Source organism: Sorex araneus, chromosome 2, assembly GCF_027595985.1.
Source record: "Sorex araneus isolate mSorAra2 chromosome 2, mSorAra2.pri, whole genome shotgun sequence".
Taxonomy (NCBI): Eukaryota; Metazoa; Chordata; class Mammalia; order Eulipotyphla; family Soricidae; genus Sorex; species Sorex araneus.
Window position 1 is genome coordinate 252,914,423 of NC_073303.1, and position 22,899 is coordinate 252,937,321.

Here is a 22,899-nt window from a genome sequence, read left to right on the forward strand (position 1 = left end):
AATTTTCTAAGGGTGGCAGAGGAGGGTTAGCACGTGGGGACCCTGGGTTGGACCACCAGCACCGCATGACCCCCGGACATCACTGGATGTGCCCACCCACCCTTACCCCGTCATCCCCGAGGTGCAGCAAGTAACGGAAGCCGCCACATAAAGGCAGGCTGCTACAACTCGCGAGAACAGTTTTCCCCCGGAGAGCCGTACCTCATGCTCCAGGAACAGGGCTTTCAGCTGGCCTTTCGACCAGTAATCCAGTGCGTAGGCCAGGAGCTTCATGGAGAGCGTGTTGACCCGTAAGAAGTTCCCCACGAAGACAACTCTGTTTATTTTCTAAAAGAGAAGCGCCAAGGGAGTGGCTTTTAAAAGGAGCGACTGATTCAGGGCTTACAAACTCTCCGCTTGAGAATGCCAACGACTCCAAAGTTCTGGTGGGTTTTTTTGGGAGGGACGGGGGATGGGGGACTACGAAGAGGCGGGGTGGGGGGTTTAAAGTCAAGGAAAGAGTTGAGGGTATATATGTGACTTAGGGTCTTAACTGTATTCCTGGCATACACCTCTATAATGCGAGGGCTGAGGATGGGTTTCGGAAGTTATCGGCTACCCGTTCGCTAGAGCAAGCACGGACCCGGGCTACCGAAGCCACAGCACGCGGGTGACCCGGGTTCCACCCCCGGCATCCCACGGGGCCCCCGAGCCCTGCCAGGAGTGATTCCTGAGAGCAGAGCCAGGAGGAACCCCTGAGCATTCCTGGGTGTGACCCCAAAAGAACCAAAAACAAAGGAAAAACCAGACCCCGACGGAGCGAGACCCAGTGGTACTGAGCTAGTATGTGGGTGGCGAGTCACTTGGGTGTTGGCTGTACCTGGGGGGCTTGGGGGGGGGGTGTCTCACAGGGCAACTCCCCATGCTCCCCACGCCCCTTTACTGTGCACCTGCGCCTGCTCTCGGCAGAGCCCACGTTAGCGCCGGAGAGATCTACCACTGGGTGGGTCTGCCTCACGGGTGTGTGGTCGGCCCAGGTGAGGGTCTGGCGTGGCATCGGCTGGTCCCCCTCCCCCCGCCAAAAAAAGGGTCTATGTAAAAAAATAATAATAATCGAATGTTCTAGGACATGACTCTAGGGTCTCCTTATGAGTTTAGGGTTGAGTTTTAAGGCTGGTGGAAGAGAGAACGGCAGGGACCAAGGTGCCTCGCTGGCACCCAGACAACCCGAGTTCGAATCCCGTATGGTCCCCAAGCATTGCTAAGTGGGGAAGGGGGGTCTCTCAGGAGCGGATCCAGAAAGCGCCCCGGGCTGGTTTTGCGTCTTTGCCAGAGAAGGAAACCAACCACTTCCCAAACCAAGGTCCAGGGGCTTGCTCTGCTCCCCCTCGAGACCCGAGAGAGACACCAGCGCGCCAGGGACACGTTTCAAAATAGCAGGGGGGGCCCTGAGCACTGGGCCCGGAGGGGCCAGGCCCAACTCCCAGCCCTGCCAAAACCAAAACCAATAATAATAATAATGACAACAACAACAAAACAACAACAATAATAATATATACATATCTCACTGTATCACTGTCATCCCGCTCTTAATCGATTTACTCAAGCGGGCGCCAGTAATGTCTCCATTCACCACAGGGAGCTTGCCAGGCTCTGCTGTGAATATTTATTATATTTAATATATGTTATATATATTTATATTTAATATATTTATATATAATATATTAAATATATAAATATATATTTAATTGAAGGGGCCCAGGAGATAGCCCCAAGGGCTAAAGAGAGCCTATGCCTTGCACGTGGAGACCCCGAGTTCCATCCCGGGCACCGCCTGGTCCCCTGAATGAGGCCCCGGGAAGTACAGCAGTGATGAGTGGTCCCACCCCTCCCCCCAAAATGATTTACTCGGAGGATGAAATCAGGTCCTGCACAGCGGGGGTCTCTGCCGGGACGCCCCTTCTCCTGCCTCCCTCCGTGTCCAGGCGCCCCACTCTTCTCTGGGGAATCACCTGGCATGTCACCACCGACACCCTCTGGTCCAGCCTCAGTTTGTTTCTGTCTGGGGACCCTGGGCAGTGGTGCTGGCAGACCCTCTGCTGCAGGACAGAGCCCAGGCCCCCCGCCCGCCAACCACACGCTCGGCCCACAGAGCCACGGCTCTGAATCTGCTCTTTACCCCTTTAAAAATAGCTTTTGGGGGGAGATCAGAGCAATAGTCCGGTGGGGAGGGCATCTGCCGTGTACATGGTTGACATGGGATCCCCGGCACCCCATATGGTCCCCGGAGCTCCGCCAGGAGTAACCCCTGAGCACTGCCAGGTGTGACCCCCCCAAAAGTAAAACAAAACTAATTAATACTTTTCGGGGGGCAGAGCTATAGTACAGCTAGTAGGGCGCTTGCCTTGCACATGTTTGGTCCTGGGTCGATTCCCAGCATCCCACAGGGTCCCCTGAGCACTGCCAGGAGTCATTCCTGAGTGCAGAGCCAGGAGTAACCTCTGTGCATCGCCGGGTGTGACCCAAAACTCCACCCCTCAGGGCCTCCCCAGAACATTTCGGGAGTCAGAGCGAGAGAGAGAGAGCAGGTACAGCACCTGCCTTGCATGCAGCTGACCCAGGCTGGGTCCCTGGCACCATACAGGGTGCCCTGGGCCAAGCCCATGCCAGGGACACTGTCTCCTTCCCTAACAGATCCCAAGCACTGCCGGAGACCATTCCAGGCTCAGGGGGGCTTGTGAATCGGTGCTTCAATTAACGAACAATGAACCCTTGCTTTAAAAAAAAAACAAACGTCGGGCTGGAGTGATAGCACAGCGGGGAGGGCATTTGCCTTGCATGTTGCTGACCCGGGTTCGATTCCCAGCATCCCATAGGGTCCCCTGAGCACCGCCAGGGGTAATTCCTGAGTGCAGAGCCAGGAGTAACCCCGGAGCATCGCCGGGTGTGACCCAAAAAGCAAAGAAAATAAAATAAAAAATTTGAAAAGAGAATACGAAGCCAACTTCCCTTGGGCCCGGGTGATACCGCCACGGGCTAAAGGCTGGCTGGCCCTCACCAGGTGCGGCCACCAGCCTCCATGGCCCCCCCAGCCACAGCCCCCCAAAATAGATGATGCCAACCTTCCGAGTCACTGAAAGGATTTTACATGCAGAAAAACCAGCGGGCACATAGCTCTGTTCACACGAAGGCACAGCCCGCGCCCCACCCCTCCTGGTGAAGGCGGTTTCCAGCACCTGCCCACCCGCACTCCCCCCTCCGTCTGCGGCGACGACAGCTCCCGACGCCTTCATAGCCCTGTACAATGCTGCTTGATCCCTATGCAACAAGGCAGCACTGTAAAGAAGCCGAAGGCAGCTGGGAAAACCGCCCAGACCTTCGCGCGCCAAACGCAGCTGACCCTCCACCCCCCCACCCGCCCGGGGCCTTGGAGAGGGCTCAGGCCCGGAATCACTGTCACCAGGAGGCTACCTGTTGGGAAGGGGTCCGGGGTAAGCATGACATGGGACCTATTCGTCCTGTTGCTGCTGCAAACTACCGGCCGCTTTAAGGGCGAGTGGACAATAATTAGGAGCGTGACGTGCACACTCCGAAGGAGACCCGCAATGTCATGCACCGGGGGGGTTGGTCCGAGGGCTGTTTAGGGAACAGGAAAGGCTCAGCGACGTGGACGTGAATATATATATTTTCAATTTAAAGAAGAAACTGAAATATCTGTATATTTCTCAGGTGACTTATTTTTACCTCGTTCACGGCGCACATGCGTGCCACAGAGCCAATGTTATTGGTGATAGTAACTAAAGTAGCTCTTGCGAGATCTTCTTTGCTGACAGTCTCTCGCTTTTCCTTATAAATCATATTTCCAAAACTGTCGAGAAACAAGAAAGAAACAAAATCAAATCTGTAAATGACCGGTACCATTCACACGTGGGGTGAATTGATCCTAGCGACAGCTCGGCACACAGACAAAACAGCAGGTAAAGGAAGATTACACACTGGCCTATGGGGCTGGAGCAATAGCACACACAGCGGGGAGGGCGTTTGCCTGGCACGCAGCCAACCCGGGTTCGATCCCCAGCATCCCATATAGTCCCCTGAGCACTGCCAGGAGTGATTCTTGAGTACAGAGCCAAGAGGAACCCCTGTGCATCGCCAGGTGTGACCCAAAAAGAAAGAAAAAAAAAAAAAGGGAGACAGCCAAATATTAAAAGGCGAGAACAGGGAGAGAGAAAGGAGAGGAGAGAGAGGGAACAAGGAGAGGGGGAGATAAGGCGGAGGGAGGGAGGCCAACCTCGAGACTGGGACATAATGAAGAGTATACACAGCATGTAATATCAAGATATAAAAACATCACTTCCCCAAGAAGGCGAAGATGAGAATCTATATTAGTATCTACAGGAGGATAGAAAGGGCCACTCAAGAATTTAATAAAGGGCTGGAGCGATAGGACAGCGGGGAGGGCGTTTGTCTTGCACGCAGCTAACCCGAGTTCAATCCCTGGCATCCCATAGGGTCCCCCAAGCACCGCCAGGAGTGATTCCTGAGTGCAGAGCCAGGAGTAGCATGTGACCCAAAAAGCAAAAAGCAAAAAAAAAAAAAAAAAAAAATGGCTGGAGCGATAGCACAGTGGGTAGGGCATTTGCCTTGCACGCGGCCGACCCAGGTTCGATTCCTCCTCGATTCTCTCCTTGGAGAGCCCGGCAAGTTACCAAGAGTATCCTGCCTGCAAGGCAGAGCCTGGCCAGCTCCCCGCGGCATATTCAATATGCCAAAAACACCAACAAGTCTCACCATGGAGACGTTACTGGTGCCCGCTCGAGCAAATCAATGAGCAGTGGGGCGACAGTGCTACGGTGGTTTCCAACAGAACATCTACTTGAGGTCAACAATATCTAACTTTTTCTTTTTTCAAATTTCTTTCGACCATACCTAATGTTTAAAACACAATGTTCCAAACTTGGGAGTTCCAGCTGGAATATCAAAGCTTCCTCCCACCCCCCCACCCCGCCCCCCGCCCCCCCCGCCCCCCGCCAAACTCGATGAGCAAGTTTCTCTCAGTCTCAGACGGCCCAGCTTACCTGGAGGCAACGGCCCAGCCGGGCAGCCCGAACCGTTCATAGTCTCCCCCGTAGATGTCCCGCACCAGCTTGTCCGCCTGCGTGCTGTCCCCTTTGGACGCCATCTCAAGCGCCTCTTCAAAGCTTTCACAGCCGGTCAATAAACTGCATAAACCCAGGAAGGTGCCCCCGCCCAGGCTGGAGGGATAAAGAAAGTGGGGTCAACGCACTGTTTTTCCCCCAACACCCCCCCCAGAGGATATAAAAGCATCAGACAAACAGCACAGGGCTGATACCCACTGCTGAATTTTTTTTTTTTTTTTTTTTTTTTTTTTGCTTTTTGGGTCACACCTGGCGATGCACAGGGGTTACTCCTGGCTCTGCACTCAGGAATCACCCCTGGCCGTGCTCAGGGGACCATATGGGATGCTGGGATTTGAACCCGGGTCGGCCGCGTGCAAGGCAAACGCCCTACCCGCTGTGCTATCTCTCCAGCCCCCCACTGCTGAACTTAAATTAGCATTACGGAGCGGAGAAAAATCCTAGCAACAAGCTTGGCACACAGATGAGCCTATGGGGTGGAGAAAGAGAGGACACGGGGACTCTTTTTTTTTTTTTTTTTGCTTTTTGGGTCAACCCAGTGATGCACAGGGGTCACTCCTGGCTCTGCACTCAGGAATCACTCCTGGCGGTGCTCAGGGGACCATATGGGATGCTGGGAATCGAACCCAGGTCGGCCGCATGCAAGGCAAATGCCCTACCCGCTGTGCTATCGTTCCAACCTGGAGGACAGGGACTCTTTCTTCTCTTCCAGTATTTCTCCTCCCGCCTAAGTACTTTGAAATCGAGGGGGGGGGGGATCAACCTTTCTGTGCACGTGAAAAATAATACAAGCTGGTACCCAGGACAGGGCCTTGGAATTCTCACATGTTTTTCAGGAGACGGCTTCATCCGAGGCCCACTGTCAGCCAAGGCCTAGGCTGCACTCACTTCTGTGATCTACTCACGCCTGACACAAAAACCCAGGCAGGAGTTCAGGAAGGAAATCGGTCAGGGCGGGTTCTCGGGATGGTGACAGAAACCGACTCGCTCAGACAGAAACGGGAACTTGTCCCAGAGTTCCTGCCTGCGTCTCGGCTCAGGGTGTGAAATCAAAGCCTTCGGATGCGGAACAGAGAGGTGTATGTGCTCCATAGTCCCGTGTCATTTCTGTGCTCTCATTCTTGGAATTCAGTCTATTATCTGGGTAATGCTTAGGTTAAGTAATCATGATTAGAAATGTTGCAGGCTGTGTAAATCTGTAGCTTAGATTCAGTGCAGACTGATTTTTTTTTTTTTAAAGTCAGGGGAAAAAGTTAAAAAAAATCAGGTTCAGCGGCTGGAGTGATAGCACAGCAGGGAGGGCGTTTGCCTTGCACGAGGCCAACCCGGGTTCGATTCCCAGCATCCCATAGGGTCCCCCAAACACCGCCAGGAGTAATCATTGAGTGTGACCGAAAAAGGAAAAAAAAAAAATCAGAGATGATATGGTGGTTAAGGAGCTTGCCTTGCCAAGCCTGGGTTTGACTCCAGAGCACTGTGTCTAGTCCCCCCAGCCCCCCAGGAATCCCTGAGACAGCCCCCAAACACAGGTCAACTTTAGTATCATTCACAGGAGGGGTTTACTTTAAGTTTTTTTTTTTAAAAATATGAAGCATCTCAAGGAAGTTTATTTCCTTCATGGGAGAGCCTGGCAAGCTCCCCATGGTGTATTCACATCCCAAAATACAGTAACAGAGATATGCGTCCCTCTCGGAGAGCCCGGCAAGCTACCGAGAGGATCCCGCCCACACGGCAGAGCCTGGCACGCTCCCCGTGGCATATGCGATATGCCAAAAACAGTCACAAATCTCACCACGGAGACGTTACTGGTGCCCGCTCGAGCCAATCAATGACAGTGCCACAGTGGTTATCTCTCACAACAACATCCTTCCTTTCGCGGGGGGGTGGGGGGGGGAGGAGGGGAGCACTTCTTGAATCACACCCGGCGATGCTCAGGGTTTGCTCCTGATTCTGTGCTCTGGGATCACTCCTGGTGTAGTGCTCGGGGGGGCCCTACGGGATGCGGGGGATGGAGCCCGGGGTGGCGGCAGGCGCGCCGTCCCGTCGCTCGTGTGCACACTGTGGCACTCGGGGGTGCAGTCGGGGGGGGAAGGGCGGCCGACTACCTGGTCCCGGTGACGCGTTTGTAGTTGTCTTTGGAATGCACGGCGAGAATGCTGACTCCGGAGCCGATGTTCACCACCAGCAGCGGGTAGGGGTCGTCCAGGGTGAAAGGCATCTTTTGGCAGCGCTCGGGCTCCGAGGCGTTGGCGAAGTAGTAGCACTCGGCCTGGCCGTTGAAGCTGACAGAGTCTATGTACAGGAGGCCCGTGACCAGGCAGTCAAGTTCGTCCAGTTTGTGCAGGTGGAGGTTTCCGATCTGTGCGGGGACACAACGCGAAAGCCAGCCCGTCACCCCTGCCCCCGGCAAACCCAGGCTTCCTGCGTGCAAAACGCGCACTCGAACCCACCGTCCCCCCCTCAAAAGTCCCCCCCATCAATCACCACCACAAACGCACTGAGAGTGGGAACGGGTTGGGGGAGGCGGCATCCCCAGGCACAGAGCCTCTGGGCCCCGCGTGTCACTGGCGCTGTGACAAAGAAGATCTTTAGGGACGGGGAGGGGCTTCGGGAAGCTCGCCGGCTCTCGCGGCGGGGGTCTGCTCCTTGGGAGCGTTCTGGAGATCTGGGATGGCGCGTGAGCTCTCACACCCGTGGGGACGAGGGAAGGACCGGCCTCGCCTTGGGAATCACAGGGGACCCAGGACACCAGGCAGGGTGAAAATAGAAGCAGCCCTGACTAGGTTCTACCCGGGAATTTTTTTTTTTCTCTTCGGGTCACACACCCGGCGATGCTCAGGGGACCCTATGGGATGCTGGGAATCGAACCCGGGTCGGCTGTGTGCAAGGCAAACGCCCTACCTGCGGTGCTATTGCTCCAGCCCCAACCCGGGGATTTTTTGATTGTTTTTTTTGGGTCACACCCGGCGATGCACAGGTTGTTACCCCTGGCAGTGCTCGGGGCACCCTATGCGATGCTGGGAATCAAACCTGGTTCGGCCGCGTGCAAGGCAAATGCCCCACTCATCGTGCTATCGCTCCAGCCTCGTCCAAGCATTTTTTTGTTTGGGGGCCACCCCTGGTGCTGCTCAGGGCCGACGCCTGGCTGTGTTCCAAGATCACTCCTGGGGAGCACGGGGGATCCTATAGGGTGCCCGGGATCGAGCCCCGGCTGGCCGCATGCCAGGTCCTCGAGTCTCACTGGAGCTGGGAATCCAGTGTAGGGGCTGGGCTGCAAGTTGTGCAGGCAGGAGCCTTGGTCTGAACCCCAGCACGGCCTCTCCAACACTGCAGGGCTTGACCCCACCCGCATGCCACCTCAGTCCAAAAGGAAATACAGGGCTTAAAACATGGGCAAAAATAAGCCGGCTTCCAGAGCAACACTGTGGGCAAGAATTCTGGGAAGCATCGGACACCCGCAGATTCAAACAAACTGGTCACCAATAGAATTTTCTGTTTCAGATGGGACTGGAGTGATAGCACAGCGGGGAGGGCATGTGCCTTGCATGCAGCTGTACCAGGTTCGATCCCCGGCATCCCACAGGGTCCTCCCTCCCCTCAACACCACCAGGAGTTAATTCCCAAATGCAGAGCCAGGAGTAATCCCTGAGCATTGGCTGGGTGTGACCCAAAAAGCAAAAAAAAAAAAAAAAAATTCTGTTCCAGTGATGAAAACACTCTATTCAAATCAGCCTTCTCCATCAAAAGAGGGGTCAAATTTCAGACCTCAGGTGCCCTGCCAACAGGGGGCACAAGCCATGAACTCAATCCCTCACCCCGCAAATGGCCCCCCACCAATGGGCGTAAACCCGGAGGCCCCCAGAACCACTAGGTCTGAGCAGAGCCACCCGACTAGGCCCCAAGTTGAACCCTCGGGACTGACTGGCAGAGTATCACCAGAAGTGGTTCTGGGCCGTAAGAGCACTATTTTATTTATAATAATTTTTTTTTAAATGGGGGCCAGAGCGAGAGTCCAGCGGGGAGGGCATTTGCCTTGCACGGAGCCAACCCAGGTTCAGTTCCCAGGATCCCATAGGGTCCCTCCCCCAAGCACCGCCAGGAGTAATTCCTGAGTGCAGAGCCAGGAATAAGCCCTGTGCATTGCCAGGCATGACCCAAAAAAGCAAAAATAAATAAACCAATCTATATCCAGAACTGAGGACTGGAGCGATAAGATAGCATAGCGGTAAGGCATTTGCCTTGCACACAGCCGACCCGGGTTCGATTCCTCTGTCCCTCTCAGAGAGCCCGGCCAGCTACCGAGATTATCCCTCCCGCATGGCAGAACCTGGCAAGCTCCCCGTGGCGTATTCGATATGCCAAACACAGTAACAAGTCTCACAATGGAGACGTTACTGGTGCCCGCTCGAGCAAATCGATGAGCAACGGGATGACAATGACAGGGACAGTGACAACCAGGGCTGGGGGGCTGGAGAGCGAGCACGGTGGGGTCCCTGGCTTGCCTGCAAGCCACCGGCCCAGAATCTCTCCCCGGCACCTGCAGAGAGTTCCCCATGCCCCCGCCGGCTCTGCCGGGGTTGACCCCTGCCTGGCCCGGCGTGGGGGTGGCTGGCGCAGGCTGGACCCTGGGTGCCCGGCCCGGGGGGGGACGCACCGTGCGGAAATCCTTCTCGAACTTGTAGGCGCCGCCCCCCGTGGCGCACAGCACCGTCTGCAGGGTGGAGAAGTTCTTGTCCCGGCCCATCTGCAGGAAGGTGGGCAGGTCCTGGGTGGGGAAGCGGATAAAGTGCAGGTTCCCGCGGCGGCCGAACAGTGTCAGGTCCTTCAGCTCCAGGTGCACGTCCCGGATGCCCGTGGACCCGTAGGCCACGTTGGACGTCAAGTACTTGCGGATGCTCTTCAGGCTCTCCACCTCCTCCTGCTCCTCCTCGGCCGTGATGTCGATGGGCTCGAAGTAGGAGAGCTTCACCAGGGTGCCCCCGATGTCCATGCCGAACCAGGGGAACGCTGTGCAGGACAGGGGGAGGAAAAGCCAATTAGGGACCCCACGAGTCGAGCACAATTAGGGACCCCAGCTGGAAACCGCCAGAAACACTCCAGGAAGCGGGGGCCGAGCTCTCTGCAAAGCTCAACGGCTCCAGGTCCCGGGGTCAGGCCGCCTGTGAGCTCTCAAACCCTCCACACCGGCTGGACCCAGGGTCTCTCAGCTCCTGTCTGGCAGGCGCTCCTTTTCCGCGTGAACACATCAATGCATGAAACGTCCGTATTGGGGGCCGGAGAGATGGCTCAGTGGGTAGGGCGTTTGCCTTGCATGGGGCAGACCCGGGTTCGATCCCGGGCACCACCAGTGCCCCACCCACCCACCCACCCATGCACCGCCCAGAGTAAACCCTTAGCACTGCAGGGTGTGGCCCAAATACCTTCCCTCTCAAAAAAAAAAAAAATTACATTGTAGGGTTAGAGCATCTGGACAAACTTAAAAAAAAAAAAATAGGTCACCACCTATGGCATGAACAGTGTGAACATCTTTGCTTCTGGAAAGATTCTTATGTCATCAGTCGGCCTAGAGTCACGTCAGACAACCAGAGGGAAAAGGGTCTTCCCGAAGCAAATCTCTCTGGGGCCAGAGTGACAGGCCAGTGGGTAGGGAGGGCGCCTGCCCTGTATGCGGCAGACCTGGGTTCAATCCCCTGCGTTCCATAGGGTCCCTCCGAGCACCACCAGAAGTAATTTCTGAGTGCAGAGCCAGGTGTGGCCCCCAAAAAAGCAAAAAAATCTTTCTTTGCTCATTAGACGTATTAGGTCTTGGGCATATCAGGGAGGGTGTTTGCCTTGCACGTGGCTGTTCGATTCCCTGCATCCCATAGGGTCCCCTGAGCACCGCTAGGGGGTAATTCCTGAGTGCAGAGCCAGGAGGAACCCCTGTGCATTGCCGGGTGTGACCCAGAAAGCAAAAGTAAAAACAACAACAACAACAACAAAAACACGTTATTAGGTCTTGGGGCCGGAGGAATAGCACAGCGGGGAGGGCGTTTACCTTGCACACAGCTGACCCGGGTTCAATCCCAGCATCCCGTAGGGTCCCCCGAGCATCACCAGGAGTGATTCCTCAGTACATGAGCCAGGAGTGACCCCTGTGTATCGCAGGATGTGACCCATCTTGAGCCGCCCCCCCCAGAGCACCCCAGGTGTGAGTCCTCTGAATAACTGTAGCAAACAAACAAGAAGAACCAATTCCAGGAGCAGAGAGTGCACAGCCGGCAGGGCGCAGGCCTGGCACTCGGCCGACCCGGGTTCAATCCCCGATATCCCATATAGTGTCCCCTGAGCACCAGTGGGAGTAATTCCTGAGCGCAGAGCCAGGAGAAACCCCTGAGCACCGCCAGGTGTTACCCCCCCCCAAAAAAAAAAAGCCCCATATTAGGTCTCCTTCTTTAACAAAACTTTCGGCCACACCCAGCAGTGTTCGGGGCGTACTCCAGGCCTGCACTTGGGGTTCACTTCCAGTGGCGCTCAGGGGGTTGAAGTCCAACAACGGTCTCAATAACCATCTCCTATGAAAATGCTGGGGGGGGGGGGCGGTGGCTGGAGCAATAGCACAGCGGGGAGGGCATTTGCCTTGTACTCGGCCGACCTGGGTTCAACTCCCAGCATCCCATATGGTCGCCCGAGTAATGCCAGGAGTAATTCCTGAGTGCAGAGCCAGGAGTAACCCCTGTGCATCACCAGGTGTGACCCAAAAAGCAAAAAAAAAAAAAAAAAAAAGCTGGGTGGTTTTTATGGGGGGAGGGGGAGGGGGCTGGGTCACTCCTGCTGGCGCTTGGGGGGGCCCCAGGGGACGCCGGGGATCCAACTCGGGTGGGTTCTGTGCAACGCCAGCGCCCTACCCGCTGTACTGTGGCCCCGGCCCCGAATGTGGGTGTCGTGAAACAGACTTAATAAAGAAGGGGCTCCGGGGGACTGACCCCAAGTCTCCGGCGGGCAAGGCAAGCGCCACCCCTGCTGCCGCACTGTCTCTCGGGGGGCCCCGGTCTGTGAGGTTTCTGTGGTACATCTGGTGAATAAAATTAGCTGCTGCTGGAGCCGGGAGTTTATCTGGGGACAAGCACACAGGACCCGCTGTTCTGGGCTGCGATTTGGGAGAAGCCATTAACTCCGTGACTCAGGCCCCCGTTCCCTCCCGCGGACGCTCTCTGGAAACGGCGGGAGGGAACTAAGAGCAGCCCGAGAGGAACCTGGCCCCGGAGGGTCTGCCAACCTAGGAGGGGAACGTCGACATGTATGAAACTGGCTGGAGCTCAGGGCCAGAGCGGCTGCTCTAGGGGGTCAGGACCCTGGGCAGCAGCCCGGAGACACGAGGAGGGGAATGTGTCCCCACTAAGAGAAGGGATGCTAGCGAGGGGGGCTGGAGCCGGAGCACAGCGGGGAGGGCATTTGTCTTGCACACGGCCGATGTGGGTTCTATTCCCAGCATCCTCTAGGGCCCCCCGAGCACCACCAGGAGTGACCCCTGTGCATCGCCAGATTTGACCCATAAAAGCCATAAAAAGAGAAGGGAGGGGCCAGAGCGATAGCACAGCGGGTAGGGCGTTTGCCTTGCACGTGGCTGACCCGGGTTCGATCCCCGGCATCCCATATGGTCCCCCAAGCACCACCAGGAGTAATTCCTGAGTGCAAAGCCAGGAATAACCCCTGAGCATCGCTGGGTGTGACCCAAAAAGAAAAAAGAAAAAAAGAGAAGGTATCTAGGGTCTAGATTCTAGCTCTAGAATTATAGAATCGGAGCTAGAATCTCTGTGTCATGTGTGTATGTGGGGGGAATTCCAAAACTAAGCAGCAAAAAACCATGGGGCTGGAGCGATAGCACAGCGGGGAGGGCGTTTGCCTTGCACGCGGCTGACCTGGGTTCAGTTCCCAGCATCCCATAGGGTCTCCTAAGCACCGCCAGGAGTCATTCCTGAGTGCAGAGCCAGGAGTAACCCCTGTGCATTGCCGGGTGTGCCCCCCCCCAAAAAAAAAAAGACAAAATTAAGCAGCAAAAACAACACAGCAAACAAGACCGCCCAGCCTACCCAGAGTCCAGCTGGGAGGAGGAGCCAGGGTGCGGGAGGAACCAGGACTGGTGGGGTGGGGGGGGACTCTGGGGGAAACAGCAGGCCCGGCCAGGCCCCTCAGCACGGGGGCTGGAGGGACAGTTACAGCGGGCGGCGGGCTACTCAGGGTCAGCCCCGCGCAAGGCCAGCCGTCCGCCCACTGGACTGGCCTTGCACGCGCTGGTCCGGCCTCCCGGAGCCCACCAGGAGAAAGCCCTGAGCACCGCAGGGTGTCCGTGCCCTGCGCCTACCACCAATTTCCTTTTTTTTTGGGTCTATACAAGCTGGGCTGGAGCCATAGCACAGCAGGTAGGACGGCTGCCTTGCACGCGGCCGACCCGGGTTCGATTCCTCCATCCGTCCCTCTCGGAGAGCTCTGGCAAGCTCCCCGTGGCGTATTTGAGATGCCAAAAACAGTCACAAGTCTCACAATGGAGATGCTGCTGGTACGCGACAGTGCAGTGTGCTACCGTGCTCTACGTGCTAAGATATCCAAACTAGAGATCAGATGACTTGGGCACGTTATAAAAAGATGCTTGAGTCCTGCTCAGGAGACAGCTCGCAGGGCTGGAGTATACTGTGATTTTTTAATTTTTTTGGAGGAGGGAGTGTGTCACATCTGGCAGAGCCCAGGGGACTCTTTTTTTTTTTTTTTTTTTTTTGCTTTTTGGGTCACACCTGGCGATGCACAGGGGTTACTCCTGGCTCTGCACTCAGGAATCACCCCTGGCGGTGCTCAGGGGACCATATGGGATGCTGGGAATCGAACTTGGGTCGGCCGCTTGCAAGGCAAACGCCCTACCCGCTGTGCTATCGCTCCAGCAGGGGACTCTATTTTTTATTTTTTTTTTTTTGCTTTTTGGGCCACAGCCAGCTATGCTCGGGGGGACTCCTGGCTCTGTGCTCAGGAATCACTCTTGGCTGTGCGTGGGGGGACCCTATGGGATGCCGGGGATGGAACCCGGGTCAGCTGCGTGCAAGGCCAACGCCCTCCCCGCTGGACTATTGCCCCGGCCCCAGCTCAGGGGCCTCCTAGGGGCTCTCAGACCTTCGTCCTCCCGCCTGTGCTCTCCCAGGCACCGTCCCTGCCCCTGGCCAAGTGCTCTGACCGCTGGCTCCTCCCACCCCGGCGGCACAGGCCAAGGCGTCGGTCAGCACGGTGTCCGTTCCGGACGCCAGTCCACTGGGGGGGGGGGGGCACGTCGTTAGGGTCACACTCTCTCTGCCTCGGAACATGAGGTCAACGCCAGGGATTACCGGGCCCCAGAGTTCCGTGGGGTCAGGGAACACCAGTTTCTTCGGGGCCAGAGAGGCGGGAGGGGGAGATGCTGGCAGCGCCGTGGTGGAGCCCGGCTCGATCCCGGGCAGCGACCCCTCCGCGCTGCGGGCCGTGGCCCCCAAAGCAGCCCCAAGGAGAACACTGGGGGCCTGAGAAGTTTGCTGCTGTGGTTTTTGGGTCACTCACACTCTGGCACGGTGGGGGGTGGGGGGACCCTCGGGGATGCTGGGACTGAGCCCGGATTGGCTGTGTGCAAGGCCAACGCCCTCCCCCGTGCCACTGCCCCGCCCCCTCCCAAGGACGAACAGAGCTTTCCCGCCTGCGTGTTACCAGCGCCAAAGCCGCCAACACACTGCACGTAACCTAATTCTTCCTTTTTCAAGTTCTGTATCAGTGTGTCACTGTCATCCCATTGTTCATCGAGTTGCTCGAGCGGGCGCCAGTAACGTCTCCATTCAGCCAGGCCCTGAGATTTTAGCAGCCTCTCCTTACTCGTCCTTCCCAACGGTGCCGCACTGGAGGCTCTTTCAGGGTCAGGGCAATGAGACCCGTCATTGTTACTGTTTTTGGCACATCTAATACACCACGGGGAGCTTGCCAGGCTCTGCCGTATGGGCGGAATACTCTCAGTAGCTTGCCGGGTTCTCTGAGAATGAGAACTAGACTATACGAGTTTATAAAGTTTAAAATATATATATATTTTTAAAGTTTTAAGAAAGTTTTTTAAAAATTATTTTTGTTAATCACAAAAAATTATTATTTTCGTTAATAATAACAAATAATATTGTTATTATTTTGGTTTGGGGGCATACCCGCTGGTGCTCAAGACCTCACTTGTGGCTCTGCACTCAGGAGTCACTCCTGGCAGTGCTCTGGGGACCAGTACGGTGCCAGGGAAGGAGCCCAGGCTGGCCACATGCAAGGCAAGCGCCCTAACCACTGTGCTATCTCTCTGGCCCCTGAAGTCATTCTTTCAAAGCAATGACTGCATTTATCAACTGCACACACGAACGGCACACGTGCTGTATGTTTTTCACTGGTCAGGACAAAGCACTTGGAATTACTTCACTGGGCTGGCAAAGCACACGACCAAAAGGTCTTGAATGGATCAGCGAGGCTGGGTCAGAATCTTAAAAACTTAAGCTTTGGGGGGAAGGCGAGAGAGAAGAGTACGAAGCGGGGGCCATCAGCATCTGCCTGCAGGAGCCACCTTAGCACACCGACAGCCCCGGCCCAGCTGAACCCCACAGCGGATTAGTGCCAGACAGGGGTCTCCGGGACCCAACCATTTACAGTCTAGAAATTTACATTTAGAACCATGGCGGTGTGAGCTCTCGGGATATTCAAAATGAGCAACAGGAAAGAAATGATCTAGAGTCTACCCCTGCAGGCAGGCTTGAATGGAAATTTCTAGCAAAACATAATGCCCCAAGTTAGAGAGTATTGGGGAAATTGTCTGCTATAGAGGCAGGGTGAGGACTGGGATGTGTGCGTGTGTGTGTGTGTGTGTGTGTGTGTGTGTGTGTGTGTGTGTGTGTGTGTGTGTGTGTGTGTGTGTGTGTGTAGGGGGAGGGGAGGGATACAGGTTGGTGGTGAAAAATGTTCACTGGCGGGGGGATGGGTGTCCCATCATTGTATGGCTGAATCTCAAACATGAAAGCTAGGTGACTCTAGCTCACGGTGATACAATAATAATAATAATTTAAAAAGTAGTGTGGGGTTCATGCCCAATTCAGTCAGCTTAATCAATGGCTAAACAAATACCAGTACTCCCACTGTCACGTCACTGTCATCCCGTTGCTCATTGATTTGCTCGAGCGGGCACCAGTAACGTCTCATTGTGAGACTTCTTGTTACTGTTTTTGGCATATCGAATACGCCACGGGGAGCTTGCCAGGCTCTGCTGTGCGGGCGGGATACTCTCGGTAGCTTGCCGGGCTCTCCGAGAGGGGCGGAGAAATCGAACCCAGGTTGGCTGTGTGCAAGGCAAACGCCCTCCCCTCTGTGCTATCGCTTCAGGCCCTGCTTCTCATATTTTAAGCAGTCTTTTTTTTTCTTTAAGGAATGCTTGACTTCCCCCTCCCCCCAAAGTTGAGTGTGTGATTTCAAATGCTGATCCTCTGGTTATACTAGCTATAGGTTTGACATCGGTCCCTGTTTCTGGCCAGGTACCATGCACTGGGGCTGAGACCTTAAAGGGTGTTCTGGTGGTTGTACGTAATTGAAAGCAAATTACCCAACGCTTTGATGAGTTGAACAAAGCAAAGGAAGCAAAACAAAGATACAAAAAAGATAAAAGTAAAGAAAGCAATTAGCAGGCCTGGAAAGGCTGGACTATGGACACAGCAGAACACTCAGGCTAGCAGGGGAAAGGCCTCGGGTTTGATACCCAGCGTGACAAGGGGACAGAAAATGAAGCAAACACCTTCCTGAACAACACGAGAAAAACTCCTCTAGCTGCCAAAGGGGTTCGAGGGTTCGCTGAGGCAATGCCCATAAAGTGGTGCCTTACACACGCTCAACGCTTAAGACATTATGGCTCAAGGGGCCAGAGAGACAGTACAGTGGTTAGGGCACTTGCACTGAACGCAGCATACCTGGGTTCAATCTCTGGAACCCCATAGTGTCCCCGCAAGTCCCACCAAAATTACTTTTTGAGCAGAGTCAGAAACCTTGAGTACCACCTGGTATGGTGCCCCAAAACAAGCGAAACAATTACTCAAAAACCTGATAGATCTTCAGCTAACATGAATGTTTTTGCAAGCACACTAGGAATAGCATTTCCTGTCCTAAACGTTTCTAGTTGTCCATCATTTAAATACTTCCTTCCCTATGCCACACAACAAAAAAATTATTTTTTTTTTAGGGCCTCGCTTCTTGGTGCTCAGGGGTTATTTCTGGTTCTGCACTCAGGAATCGCTCCTGGCGGGGTTCAGGGGTACAGTATAAGGTGCCGGAGTGCCGGGAACTGCAAGGCAAGCTGGCTACCCGAGGTAATCTCTCTCTAGCCCCGACTTTTTTTTTTGGGGGGGGCCCACACCCGGGGGTGCACAGGGGTTACTCCTGGCTCTACACTCAGGAATTACTCCTGGCGGTGGTGCTCAGGGGACCCTATGAGATGCTGGGAATCGAACCCGGGTCGGCCACATGCAAGGCAAACAAACGCCCTCCCTGCTGTGCTATCGCTCCAACCCGGCCCCGAGACTTATGTTTTGGGTCATTTTTCATTTAATTGGAGCCCAGGCTGGGGGAAAATGCTCAGGAAATTCTCAGGCAGTGCTCAGAAGCCGACCTCAGGTGACCATGCAGTAACCCTGATCAAAGGCAGGAGAGTCTCAAGGCCACCCGCCTTGCACCCACCCTGCACATGATCAGCCCGACCTTGCACGTGATCAGCCCGAGGCTCTGTAAGGCCCCAGAGCACCTCAGGGCGATCCCCAAGGAGAGAAAATACAAAGTTAATAGTCCCCAGGGAGGAAAAATAAACAGGGGCTGGGTCCTTGCTGCATAGCTCTGGTCTTTCAGCTATGGGGCTGAGGTGTCCTCTCTCCCCTCCCCTCCCCATCTCTCCCTCCCCTACCTTCCCCTCTCCCCTCTCTCCTTCTCTCTGAATGAAGCAGTTAAGTCAACTTCCAGGCAAGAAATCAGAACCCTATTATTTCAGACTTCTAAATCATATTAACTGCTTCATCCCACATGGCCCTTCACATTAATGGGACTTTAAAAAAAAATTTTTTTTTGGCTTTTTGGGTCACACCCGACGATGCTCAGAGGGTTCCTCCTGGCTCTGCACTCAGGAATCACTCCGGGCGGGGGCTCAGGGGATCGGGATCATACAGGGCTGGGTCAAGTGCAAGGCAAAGGCTCTGACCCGCGGGACTCTCGCTCCGGCCCCACATGGAATAAATAATACTTAAAATAAAAAATGGTTCTGGGCTGGGTGCTCCCTGCCTGCCTGCCCACCCTCGCCCTCGCCCTCCCCCCCACCCCCCAAAAGGTGCTCAGCCTAAAGTTTATCAACTTTATTTATTTATTTATTTATTTGGCTTTTTGGGTCACACCAGAAGATGCACAGGGGCTACACCTGGCTCTGCACGCAGGAATCACTCCTGGCAGTGCTCGGGGGAACCATGTAAGATGCCGGGATCAAACCCAGGACAGCGGTGTGCCAGGCAAATAAATGCCCTACCCTGCTGTACTATCGCTTCTACCCAGTTTATAAACTTTAAATGATCCTCTCTGAAATATCCGACAGGGGTCTTATGCTGCTGATTAACAGTTTGCTTGCCTGAATCCCAGCGACCAAATCATTATCACGTCTGAAAATCATCATGTCTCATGCCAAAAGAGACCTAATTATTCTGCTGGGTTTTTGTATTTGTTTTGGCTTTTTTGCTCACACCCAGAGATGCTCAGGGATTGCTCCTGGCTCTGCACTCAGGAATTACTCCTGGTGGTGCTCAGGGGACCCTATGGGATGCCGGGAGGGTCGAACCTGGGTCCGCCACATGCAAGGCAAATGCCCTCCCCGGTGCGCTATTGCTCTGCCCCAACACTGATTATTCTGAATGGAATAATCAGACACACCAAAAATGCACATATAAGGGGCCAGAGAGATAGCCCAATGGGCAGGACGCTTGCCTTGCACGTGATGATGGGGATTCGAACCCTGTACCCCTGAACCCCGCCAGGAATGATCCCTGAGCAGAGCCTGGAGTAATAAGTAACATTAATAATAAGTAATAAGTAATAATAAACCCTGAGCACCACCCCGTCTGGACCTCCAACTGTCACTGTCATCCGTTTGCTCACTGATTTGCTCGAGCGGTTTGCTCCATTTTGAGACTTGTTGTGACTGTTTTGGGCACATCGAATAGGCCACGGGGAGCTTGCCAGGCTCTGCCGTGCGGGCGGGATACTCTCGGTAGCTTGCCGGGCTCTCTGAGAGGGGCGGAGGAATCGAACCCGGGTCAGCTGCATGCAAGGCAAACACCCTACCCGCTGTGCTATCACCCCAGCCCCTGGACCCCCCAAAATCAAACAACAACAAAAAAGAGAAAACATAAGAAAATGCACACGTTAAGGGGAAGATGTTCAATGCGCTACATCACTGCATGGGTTCAAAGATGAGCTTGATTCAGCAAACATAAGTTTGGAAGTATTTCTGCACTGTCACGGGTACCATCGTGCCACGGTTTGAGAGACCCCCCCCGCCCCCGCAAATAGTAACTCTCCCAAGAAATCCTCATTTTTCAACTAACCAGATCAGGAAGGCGTCTGTGCATCAGGGCGGTTAGACTATGCCCCCGGGGTGCAGAAGCAAGAACCCTGGCATGTGAGTCACCAACCCAGGTCCAGCCTTGGGTCCAGCCTTGGGAGTGTGGAGTAGGCTGAGGCCATCTCAGAAAGTCACGGGGGGGGGGCGGGGGGGGCTCAGGAAGTCCCATGCTCTGACCAACACTGCACAAACCGATATAACTCGGTAGCATTTAAATAATCAGCTACAAAAAGAAAAAATAAGTTTTTCAGAACCCGTTAGCTTGTTCCTTCTCAAGGTAGACCTTGATAAGCGCCATAGCTTTGGAAGCAGATTTCCCGGCCAAGGCCACGGGACAGCAGGGAGGGCGCTTGCTTTGCACATAGCAGGCCCGGGTTCGATCCCCGGCCCTACATCGTGTGTCGTCCCCCCACTATGCTCACCAGGTGCGATCCCTGAGTGCAAAATCAAGAGTTAAAATAAACCCTGGGCATCATCAGGTGTGACCCCAAAACAAACACAACCCCCACCCCACCCGAATAAAAGCAGATTTTGCTCTAAGTATAGGGAGAGGATCAATGCGCAAAACGCAAAATATGGATACAATTCTAAGATACAAGGGAGCACCCCCCACACACACACACATTCCGAGAAACTCTAGAAGCACAGCTTTAAAAAAAAAAAAAAGCATGCCAGTCACCACAGCGAGGTCACTGACATGAGTGAAAGGTTTATTTTTTTTTTTGAGAGGTTGAAAAGGAAAAGCCAGTGGAAGCCGATCTGCTCCCAGCCTGGGGAAGAACATGCGTGTATCGATGTATCTCTCTCTACCTACCCATCCATCCATCCATCCATCCATCCACCCATCCATGGAGCTGCAGAGCAAATCCCAGTGGGCAGTCACCACAACTGTGACAGTGGCCAGCGCCAAGTGGCACGACCGAGGGCAGCATCTTCTATGTTTACTGAACGTGTTCTAAACACCCGAAGTGGCGAATGTTAATCCTCCCACCAAGAGACCAGCCCCAGGACTGGGGGGCTGGAGTCCAGGAGGGCCCTGCAGCCGGCCCCCTCACTGGGACAAGAGTGCCAACTCCCTACAACTCTCCTGGGCTTCCGAGACGGGGGGCAGAGAGAACAGCGAACTTGGCAATCTGGACAACCCCCCCACCCTCACCCCATCCCCCCTACCACCCCCAGCATGCCACCCAGCCCCACCCCAGAGGCCGGGTTCCCTCTGGCACCTCTGGGATGTCCTGGAGGAGGAGGAGGAGGAGGAGGAAGTGAGAGGGGGACGGGGAGAGCCCCGGGCGGGGGTGAGGGGTGGCCGGCAGGGGACCCGCAGGTCTGCAGGTAAAGGGGGGGGGAGCAGGCAGGGGTAGGGGCCCTGAGCCCGGCTCCTCCTGGCATCCTTGCCAAGGCCTCTCCGCCCCCACCCGGAGCCAGGCACCAGCAGCGCGCGGCGGGCCGGGAACCAGGCTGCTGGACACGGGGTGGGGGGCGGCGGGGATGCCCGGGGGGGCTTCCCTTCCCACTCGGGACCCCCCCCAAGCTGCTCCCCCTCCACCCCAGCCCCAGCCCCCGCCGGCCCCCCACGCCCCAGCCCCCGCTTACAGGGCTTCTTGGCATCTTTGATCTTCATGGTGGTCTGCCCGCGCGGCGAGGGGCGGCCGGGGGTCCGGAGCACACACGCAGGGGCCAGGGGCGGCCAGTCCGGAGGCGGCCGGGCCACTCGGCGCCGGGGCCCCCGCGGGTTCCTCCCCACGGGGCGGGCCGAGGGCGGGGCGGGGGGGGGCCGAGGGCGAGGCCCAGCCCCGGGGGGAGGGGGCGGGGGCTGGGCAGCAGCCCCCCGGGCCCCCCGCGAGGGGCAGCCGGGCTGCGGGCGGGGCCGCTGGCCTCCGGGCTCCGGGAGGGTGTGGGGGCGTCCACCCCCCCCCTAGCGCTGCAGCTGCTGCTGCTGCTGCAAACAAAAGGCCCGGCCCGGGCCCCCCCCCCACCAAGACGCCGCCGCCGCCGCCGCCGCCACCGCACCGAGCAATAGCCCGCCCAGGCCCGCTGGCCCACGTGACAACGATTCTTCTTCTTTTCCTCCTTCTTCTTCTTCTTCTCCCCCTCCCCCGCCCCCTTCTCCTCCGCGCCCGCGGGGCTGCTGGGAATTGTAGTTCCCCGGGCGGGCCGGCGCGCTTCTCGGCCGGCAGCGGCGCCGGGGGACTACAAGGCCCAAGATGCACCGCGGCCCCCTCACCCCGCGCGCGTCGCCCGCCAGCTTCCCCCCTCCGTTCCCGGAGATCGGCCCAGAGTGGGCCCAGGAGGAAGTGGGCGGGGCCTCGGTCACGCCAGTGGCGCGGCGGCCAATTAGGGGCCGAGGGGGGCGGGGCCGCGGGAGTGCGGGGCTGAGGCGGCCTGGCCCGGGGCCCCCTCCCCACCCCCCACGCGGCTGCACCTAGGAGGAAGGGGGTTAAGGGGTGGGGGCAGGTTTCCTCCGGTGCTGGCTGCAAAGGCTCAGCCCCTTGTGCCCGGTGCGTCCCGGGGTTGGGGGGGGGATTGGGAAATTGTCCCTACTGGGGAGCTCTGCAGGGAGGGGGCGAGAGGGGGAGTAGCTACAGTGGGCGCGGGTTCGAGTCTCACCAGCCCAGAGCACTGAGCCAGGAGTAAGCCCCGAGCAACGCCGGGTGTGCCCCCCCCAAGCAAACAAATATAAAACCCCAAACAAGGTGCTGGAGCGATTACACAGAGGGTAGGGCGTTTGCACCCGGCTGACTGGGGTTCGATTCCCAGCATCCCATAGGGTCCCCCCAGCATTGCCAGGAGTTAATCCTGAGTGCAGAGCCAGGAGTTAAACCCTGTGCATCGCCAGGTGTGACCCAATTAATTAAAAAAAATTAAATTAAAAAATATATATATCGTAAATCAGGCCTAGTGATGCTCAATTCCAAGGGGCCTGCTGGAGATTCAGAGCCCCCCAGCTGGAGCGGGAAGGGCTGATCGCGGGCATCTTCACCACTGAACCACATTGCTGGCCTTTTTTTTGTCCCGAGGCTAGCGGCTAGGCTCAGTGGGTGTCACACCAGGTAGCCCTAGATGACAGTGGGTGTAGGATGGCACTGTGGCAGTGGCTACGGATAGACATGC

The 22,899-nt window shown here is 56.1% G+C and overlaps 1 protein-coding gene across 1 annotated transcript in view; it reads right to left on the reverse strand.

Annotated features, from left to right (window-relative positions):
* Positions 1 to 21,833, reverse strand: part of PANK3 (pantothenate kinase 3) — a 31,468-nt gene extending 9,635 nt beyond the window's left edge. The window contains exons 1-6 of the mRNA XM_055125336.1: positions 21,382 to 21,833; positions 9,793 to 10,145; positions 7,244 to 7,497; positions 5,058 to 5,234; positions 3,724 to 3,847; positions 202 to 327 (exon numbers count right to left, since the gene is read on the reverse strand). Of these exons, the coding sequence (XP_054981311.1) occupies positions 202 to 327; positions 3,724 to 3,847; positions 5,058 to 5,234; positions 7,244 to 7,497; positions 9,793 to 10,145; positions 21,382 to 21,409 (1,062 nt within the window). The 5' untranslated portion in view covers positions 21,410 to 21,833. The remainder of the gene's footprint in view (positions 1 to 201; positions 328 to 3,723; positions 3,848 to 5,057; positions 5,235 to 7,243; positions 7,498 to 9,792; positions 10,146 to 21,381) is intronic.
* Between the last annotated feature and the right edge of the window lie 1,066 nt (positions 21,834 to 22,899).